This window comes from Miniopterus schreibersii (assembly GCF_964146895.1).
Source record: "Miniopterus schreibersii genome assembly, chromosome: 5".
Lineage (NCBI taxonomy): Eukaryota > Metazoa > Chordata > Mammalia > Chiroptera > Miniopteridae > Miniopterus > Miniopterus schreibersii.
The window spans coordinates 16,424,963-16,433,944 of NC_138106.1; the positions used below are offsets into that span (position 1 = coordinate 16,424,963).

Below are 8,982 nucleotides of genomic sequence, written 5' to 3' on the forward strand. Positions count from 1 at the left end.
TATGACAGAACTCAAACCCACTGAATAGTTGTGTGATATTAGCCTAGGTGTGTGTAACCCTTTATGGAGATATGAGTGGTTTTCATTATCAAAAGTAACACAGTACACTAATTTTCATGTTGAGATCACTGTTTAATTCTAAATTGATAACCTTGAGACAATAGCTATTTTGATTCTATTTCTTTATGGTGGCTATCAAAAAGTTTATAAAAAGCTTGAATGATTTTAACAGGTTATTTAATTTAAAATTTAAGTCTCTCCTACACTTTGTTTTGAAAAACAATTAAAATAAGAAAAAAGAGCCAATCAGAGTACAAGTGACAGAGGCAGACACTGAACTTATAAAATCTAGATACAACTCTGTGTCCCTTTAGATATCATGCTAGGATTTTAAGAGATTTTTAAGATACAAAGGTATACAATCTCACTACAAGTAGCACAAGTCACTGTTCTTACAAGTTGGATGCCCAAAGTATAATATGAATAGTATGAAACGATAATGGTTTTGTTGGCTTACAAAATAACTTTAGGGGAATTTCTGGAGATTACTTTTTAAAAACCCCTAATAAAATGAAATATCCTAAGGCTGCTAATAGATACCTCGTTATAACATGCCCAGGTACTTAACAAATAGGATTGAGAATTCTGCAAGGTGCCTTCTTACACTTAAACTTCCCTTTAAAAGAATAATGCACTATCAACTTATCCATGGTGTTTCAAAATTGGAAATATTTCTTCAGAATTATTTGTTTACCTATAGGTGGAACTAGCTAAAACTATGAAAATGATAAAATAAATTCTAGTTACTTTGTATAAATGAAGTGGACAGGTTGTACTTATTTTCTTGAGGACTTCAAAGATTCATGTTCTAACAAACCTGCTAAACCACTGAAGGCCCAACCCCAGTGTCACAGAACCTCAGCAGTCCCACTGTGTGAGCAAAAGCCAGGGACAAGACCCCCTTTTAGGGAACATTCAGTATGAAAGGTTAAGCAGCCCTTACCTGGCAGCTTTTACTTTCAGGGTTTTCTAGAAATGCCTTTTCATGTTATCTGCAAATATTAAATCTTCTTCAGAGAAAGGGTTTATCCATTGGACCCTTTGGTATCTTCCCCCAAGGTAGCACTGATGTAGTGTTTCCACTCAAATAAGGGCAGCCTTTGATCATCCAGCATCGTTGTGACTCAGGGAGAACATTAGTACGTATTTTTCTAAGGATCCAGGAAATGTTATGTCTCAGCAAAAATTAATAAGATGTTTTACAACAAACAGTTTGGAAAAGAAGAAAATGCCATTCATATATTCAATAACTACTTATTGAGGGCCTCCTGTGTAGGCACTGCATTATATGTTATGAGGCACAGTGGTGGCTCCAAAGATAAGCCTGATAATTCACATGATACTGGGTGACAAGACACTGACATGTAAATAATTATGGTACAGGATATATAATAACTTCTAAGTAAGGTAAATAAAGATTCCTAACAGATTTCGTGAGAGGAAGTGACAAACCTTAAAAGTGTTCTGCATCAGCAATTTTATTACTTCATTTTGAATCCCAAAGCCCCAGTACAAATCTTTCTGTGAGAGACCATCTGCATGTAATAAAAATAGCTACTGAGGAGTCCCTAATAGAAAGGATTCAAACTGTGGCATCTTTCTGGTACTGGTGGCCACCAAGATTCAGTAACACCCAGTCCTGAGGATGGTCTCTTCTAGATGGGAGTTGTCTGACCCCCTGAGTCTGGGTAATTGTCATGCATTTATGACGTGCTGCAGCTTTAAAAGCATATTTCCATCCATTATCTGTTAATTATTACTCCTGAGGACAGGCTGGCACCAGGTAAAGGGCAGCCAGGACACCAGGGTTCTAATTCTGCTCAGCTCTCTCTGATGTAAAATGAGGGGGTTGGTCACTAGATTCTCTCCAAGGTTCTCCAAGGTGGGTAGGGCACATTTTATTATCACCATTTTATAGCTAGGGAAACTAAAGTCAGGTGAGCTTAAGGAATTTGCCCAAGGTCTCAGGTAATAATTGATATCCAACACTTGAGATTAGCCACCAGGCTAACAAGGACAAAACATTTTCTACTGTATCACACTCAGAACCACACCTAACATCTGTGTGCAAGGAGACAAATAGAGGCCTGCGTAGCATTACTTCCAGTATCTGTTATAAATCAAGATAGCACACTGTTAAAATATGATCCTCCCACCTTGACAAATACCTCTTCACAAGGACCTGAATGGCCAGGTGTGAACTATGAATTCTTGGACTTTTCCAAGGGCCAGGCTGGAAGGTCACAGGGACGAAAGAGCTGAATCCAAGAAACCCCTCTTCCTGCCCTAAGGAGGGGCCCAAAGTTCCGGGAAGGGCACACGCCTCAGCCCACAGGTCCCAGCACTATGCACACTCCAACAAAGACTCATCCTGGGGCACAGGGTGAGTGCCCGGGCCCAGGCCGATCCTGACAGAGGCTCTGGTACTATGTAGGAAGGGGAGCTCAGAATTCTGAGTCTGGAGAATGGCCTAGAGGCGGGTTCAGGCTCTTTGGCCTGCTGGAAGGGGCGCTGTCAGCCCAGGGCAGGCGGTGGCAGTGGGCAGAGGTGCCCTTTGCTTAAGAGCCAGTCTGATGACAGGACCTCAAGATTCAACCTAAGGGTAAAATCTGAGAACTTTCCTGTGTAAAGGCTGTATGAACGACTGGTTACAAGCAGCCCAACACCCGCGACACCAGCCTGGCCCCCCACTGGCTGGGAAATCTCAAGCAAGTGCTGAACATCTTAGGGCCTCAGTTTCCTCATCTTAAAACAGATCTAATAATTTGTATGTGGAGTAAACAAGAGCACGTGTAAAAAGGCTCGGCAGACATGAAACGCTGGTTAAATGTGAGGGTCTCTCCAGCCCCATCAGGTGAATTTGCCTCCGAGAGGTTTGTCCGGAGAATTGCAGTCACATCCCAGCGCTCTCATCACCGCGGTTCAACCCTCTCCACTAAACGGCGGGGCCGGGCTGGGGGTGGGCCCCACGCACCCCGTCCGTCCGGGGCGTAGGCGGCTGCCCAGGGCCCACGGCGCCGCGGGCCGACCTCGGGCTGCAGACACGCACAGGACGAGCCACAGCCCGGGGCTCGGCGCTTAGCTCGCCGTTGCGGCGGTGAGTCACGGCGGCCCGGGAACCGAAACCCGGCGTTAGCGCGCGGCGCGGCGCGGCGCGGCCCTGCGGGCGGGCGGGCGGGCGGTCACACCGGGCCGAGCGGCCTCGCGTCAGGAAACGGCAGCACCGAGCCGGGGTGACGCAGCGCGGGCCCCCCGCCCCTTCGCCCGGGAGCTCGCGCTAACTTCGCTGAGCCTCCCGACAGGTCCTGACACCTCGCCTCCGCCAGAAAGGAGGGAGACCCGGGCAAGTCGAGGCAGCGCCCGTGCGCCTCCGGGAGCGCGAGCCGGGCCAAGTCTAGCGCCTGCCCGCCCGGAGGGAGCCGCTCGCTAAGGGCAAGCCCGGGCGGCCCGCGCCCCTCCGCGCGGACAGAACCCGCGGCGCCCCGCGCCGCAGCCTGGCCGCCCCTCCCGCGCAGAACTTGGAAACTTTGCTGCTCGCGGACAAGAACTGTACCCAGCCCCTTCTGCTCCCTTTAAAGACAGTCGTGACTGGGCACCCAGAAGTCACACTCCCTGGAAAACACCAACAAAGGGCTATATTTAGCGCCGAGCCCGCCGCCTAAATTCCTCTTCTTTTTGCTCGCTCGCCTTCCAAGCCACTAGGTTGGGGAAGTGGGAGGAGGGGGCGGGGGAGCCGCGGAGAAAGAACAGCTGTGCCTCCGCCCCCTACCTCCAGCTCTATAAATAACCAATCACCGGCGGAGGCTACTTTTTAGCCAATGGGGCAGCCCCGACTGACAAAACCCTGGCGGTGGCCAATGGGAGGACGCTTGAGGGTGTGAGATTTGCGCCCGGGACCAATGGGCCGCGAGCCTGGGAGAGGTAATTTGAGCCGGGTGTGGGTGTGCGGTGCGAAAGCTTCCTCCTTCCACCCGAGCCGCTCGCCCACTGAGCATGCCCCGGCTGGCCGCGGGCGCCGCCGCCTCGCGGACGGGGTGGGAGCCGGCTCCGGGTTTTGGCTCTAGCCGTGGGGAGGTGGGTGGGACCCTCCAGTCCCAGCCCGGAGAGGGCTCGGGTCACCGGAGGCTGCCCCTTCCCTGTCGGGACAGTAATTCCGGCGCCCTGTTCCCGTTCCCTTTGTCCGCGGTGTGCAGAGCGGGCAGAGGCGGCCGGAGAATGCCGAGGAGGGTGTCCGAGGCGGTTTAAAAAAGGCTGCGCCGCGGGTGGGGGAAGAGGCTCCACCCGCCGCTCCGGCATCCAAATGCCCTCTGGGTCTCGGGCCCCGAGACGCACACCGCCGGCGATCGGGGAGTGGAGGCCAAGGGATGACGGAGTCGGCAAGAGCAGAGCCCGCTCCGGGCCCACAGTGCCCTCCGCGCGCGCACGCTGCTTGCAGAGCCATCGCCGTGTGCGCGAGCCCCAGAGCCGCGGAGGAAACGGCCCCCGCCGTCCCGCCCGAGCTCCCGCAGCCCCCTCCACCACCTCCACAACTCCCCGCGTTTCCCAGCCAGCTCCGAAACTCGCACCTCGCCGATCCGCTCCTCCACGCTCAAATCGCGAGCCCCGCCTACGGCCCCGCCCCCGCCCGGCCCCCCGGAAAACCAGGAGCGTCGGATCCAGCGGGCGCGGCCGGCGGCACACTGGGCATGCTCGCGGGTGCGGGGAGGGCCGGGCTGCGCGCGGCGAGTAGGAAGCCCTAGCCCCGCGGAGGCTGCGGGAGAGAGCGCGATGGGCCGCGGCGGTGGGCGCACGCTCTGCGGGGACTCTTGCCGCGCGCGTCCCGGCTCGGCGCGCAATTAGCAGCCACCTCCGCAGCCCGCCACCACCACGTCCCCGCCCTCCCGGGCTGCAGTAGCGAGAAGCTGCAGCCGTCGCCTCGCACGGGCTGCAGGCATTGTCCTCCCGGTCCGCCGCCGAGGCTGCCGCCGCTACCACCGCCGCGGGTTGCTGCGGGGCCCCGGACCCGAGCCCCAGGGACGCGCAGCCGCCGGCTGGCCAGTCGCCCGGCCCCCGTTCGGTGATCTCTGCGCCCTGCGCTCCCCAGCCACCCTCTCCTACTTTTTCCCCGCGGAACCGAGGAAGGGGAGAACTCCAGCCTCCAAGCCTAGCCCTTCCCCGGCGCGCAGCCCCGACGGGGCCGCGGCAGGCGCGGCGAGGGCGCCGACGAAGCCATGAGAGAGTACAAAGTGGTGGTGCTGGGCTCCGGCGGCGTGGGCAAGTCCGCGCTCACGGTGCAGTTTGTGACCGGCTCGTTCATCGAGAAGTACGACCCCACCATCGAGGACTTCTACCGCAAGGAGATCGAGGTGGACTCGTCGCCGTCGGTGCTGGAGATCCTGGACACGGCAGGCACCGAGCAGTTCGCGTCCATGCGGGACCTGTACATCAAGAACGGCCAGGGCTTCATCCTCGTCTACAGCCTCGTCAACCAGCAGAGCTTCCAGGACATCAAGCCCATGCGGGACCAGATCATCCGCGTGAAGCGGTACGAGCGCGTGCCCATGATTCTGGTGGGCAACAAGGTGGACCTGGAGGGCGAGCGCGAGGTCTCGTACGGCGAGGGCAAGGCCCTGGCCGAGGAGTGGAGCTGCCCCTTCATGGAGACGTCGGCCAAAAACAAAGCCTCGGTGGACGAGCTGTTCGCCGAGATCGTGCGGCAGATGAACTACGCGGCGCAGCCCAACGGCGACGAGGGCTGCTGCTCGGCCTGCGTGATCCTCTGAGGCGCCCGCGCCGCGCGCCGGCCGCCCTCCGCGCACAAAAGCCAAACGCACCCGACTCTCTAAATGTGATTTCTCTTCTTGCTTTGAGATTGGAGACGACTTTGCATTGGCCGGTGTGTCCCGGGACCCCGGCTGGCCTCTGCGGCGGACGCCCCCCGCCTCCTCCCCGCCTGCGAAGGGGTGTCGGGTCCTGACCATCGGATGCCCGGTGGCAGTGTGGCTCTTTGCAGCGCGTACGTTTCTCATTGATTTTGGTTGACGCACATTTCCCCCCTTAAGTAACCGTTAAGGGCGCTGTATTGGCGGCTTGACACCAGCAAGCGAAAGTTTCAGCCTGGAAAAAATGGGGTGGGGGAGGAAGAGGGCAGGGAGAAGGTGGAACCGGGGGAGGCTTTTTTTGTTTGTTTTTCAACAACCGTTTTCTAGTTCCAAGTTTTAAATACATGGAAGGAAGTCCGGGAGAACCAAATGAAGGAGCAGGAGGAGAGGAAGAAACTTTTGTTTTTTCCTTGTTTTCCAGGAGTAGCTGGAAATAATGATCGGGTTCCTTTCCTGCCAGCTTGGAAGGGCAGCCCCGTGACTGATTGCGATTCCGAGGATGTCTATGCAAAGTTGGATTCTTGTTTCAGTGTATCCAATCTGAAGTATTGCACATCTGAACTGGGACTGTTAGCACTGAGGCCAATACAGTGTGGGGTGCCAGAAAGTGTCTGCTGATATTTGTGGGGGAAAAAAAAAAATCTATTTTGTTTACCTACTGTATCTAAGGGGAGTCTGGGGAAGAACGGTAGTATTTTTTTTTATCAGCTGTGAAAAAAATGTTACAGATCTGCACATTTTTGTGTGTACTATTTTGTGTGTGTGTGTGTGTGTGTGTGTGGTTATTTTTTTTTTAAGTTTAGCTTTTTTGTTCCTATTGGTTGGCAGTAACAGATTTTAATGACTAGCTCTTTAAAATACAGTACAAAGACTTAAATGTGATTCAGGGCCCCCAGCACCCCTGTGTCTGCAGAGTGCCTTCAAAACTCAGCTGTTCCAGCCGGTGCCAACCTGTGAACTTCCCACCCTACCCCAGAATCTGCTATTCCCCAAACCACTTCCCAGTTTCCTTTCAGTAATCATCCCGAAGGAGCCAGGACAATAGGGCCTGTTGTTCTGTGAATTTCTTCTTTATTATTTCCAGCCTTTAAAATGTAATTTCCATGTCTTGTGATTTTTTTTTCTTCATTTTGTTCAAATGTTCAGGTATTTAGCTCCCCTTTTATATTATTTTAAAATATTTTTTGGTTATCTGTTAATAGGGTTTTCCTCCAGAAGCAAAGAGCAAAATCTTACTGTTGTGATGTACCAAGAGAATTCTAACCAATTGTAATTTTTAATTCCAGACATGCGTCTTATCATTGTCTCTTCATTTTAAGACTTTTAATACAAATGTCATTTTTAAAGAAACAAACCCAAAACTATTGTTTGCGTTTCTGTGTTTCATATTCAGTGATTTAATACAGTATCCTGGCTGAGGTGGACAGGGGCAGGTGGTGTCCCCAAGAGTTGGTCAAATTTGGACGACAGAAAGATTTCAGTGGCAAGTTGGGTGACAATACTCCCAAAGTCTTAAGTATGGGAAAAATCACCAAGGTCTAGGAAGCCCTGGGGTATGGTCATATCATTTGACTATAAAGTGAGCAGGATATGGAATCTCTTCTGGCCTGGAGCAGTTTACCTCGCAGTAGGTAAGGAAGGGAGAAGCCAACTGCTAATACTGCCTTAGATCTGGGAAGGTAACCATCTACCTGACCAGGCTGGGGAACACTTTAATTTGTTTTGTTTAAATTAGGTCACATACCAAGTCAAAAGGATGTTTGGGGAAGATGCTTTCCATTCTGAAGTCATGCCTACTAGTGTTTTCTGCAGTAATTTATATGGGTTGTAGACAGTATGTCAACTCTTGAGGTTTTGATTTGGAAGTAAGTCATTAGTTTAAAAAGAAGAAAAAAGGAAAAAGCTAAGAGAAAAACCCCTTGCTTTCATTACAGATTGTGGACCAGGTTGACCTCATGAAATTTTCCTTCTAACAGTAGGAGGCAGTGTGAGCTTTTTCTGTTCTACTTTTCTCAAGGGCCACTTTTCTAATAGAGCCTTTGCAGAATAAAAGGTTTATGGCTAATATATCAAGAGCATTTGATACACCTTAAGTCTATGAGTGCAGATGAAGTCTTCTCAAGGTCTTTGGACAAAGGGATTGATTCTGTTGAGGAAGCGGAAAGAAATGAGGGGCCACTGGTTTCTTTAAAGCTGTATTAATATCTTGCCTTAAAATGTGTCCTTTTCCCAGGAGACATCTCAGTATTCCAGGGTGAGGAAGAATAGAGGATTTTGCCTGTGGTGGTCCTATGGCCATTTTTTTTTTTTCCCCCTCTTGATCTCACTTAAGTTTAGTATCAAACTCAATTAGAAGGTAGTATATATTCTAAATAGAGAACTTAAGGGAAACTACTCAAATGTGTGCCTTTGCAAAGATTCCTTCTTGCCTTGGAGTAAATGGAGTTGCTTCAATAGATCTAAAGTGTTGAAAATTCTGAATACATATATCAAGTATTATGAAGGATGTTTTTAAAAAGGCATCTGTTGACTTTTTTTTTTAATGGTTTTGTTTGTTTTTGTTTTTTGGAAGCCTTTTGAACTAAAATGGTGCCAAGTATGTAGCTAACTTAAGAAATGTATATACTCCTGACAGGGAACTTAAAAATGGAAAATTGGAAAAGAAATAGGTGGCTGGTGCATTAATCATCTCCACACAGGATTTAGTCACTTGCATGACTAAATTCTTAATAGGTCTGGGATGGCAGAGCAGCAGAATTTAATATGCTTTTACTGAGTACTGCAAAATAAATGCTTTTTGGATTCTCACTGAAAACAATTTTGTGTGTGTTCCTGGAGCAGGAAAATAGTAGTTCTGAGTCTGGTAGCCTTCTCTCTGACGTTCTTGACAAAACTGAGAGAAGTGGGGGACATGGTTTTTAAGAATGTCATTTTATTTGTCTAGTAAGAACCTTTTTTAGTATCTGGTATTAGGGTGTGAAGAGATAAGAGCATTTGTTTCCTTAGAAAAAAGTTGGGCTGACTTGTGTGTTTAAAGGAAGGGAGGGAGGGTGGGAGGGAG

General features: G+C 50.6%; 1 protein-coding gene across 1 annotated transcript; it reads left to right on the plus strand.

Moving 5' to 3' along the window:
- The first annotated feature begins 4,729 nt into the window (after window positions 1-4,729).
- On the plus strand, window positions 4,730-7,285 carry RAP2B (RAP2B, member of RAS oncogene family). The gene has a single exon (XM_081137833.1). It carries the CDS (start codon window positions 5,271-5,273, stop codon window positions 5,820-5,822), a length of 552 nt encoding a protein of 183 aa, XP_080993959.1. The 5' UTR covers window positions 4,730-5,270; the 3' UTR covers window positions 5,823-7,285.
- The last annotated feature ends 1,697 nt before the right edge of the window (window positions 7,286-8,982 follow it).

Coding starts and splice junctions, on each gene's coding strand:
- RAP2B (XM_081137833.1), top strand. CDS start 5,271: ATGAGAGAGTACAAAGTGGTGGTGCTGGGCTCCGGCGGCGTGGGCAAG.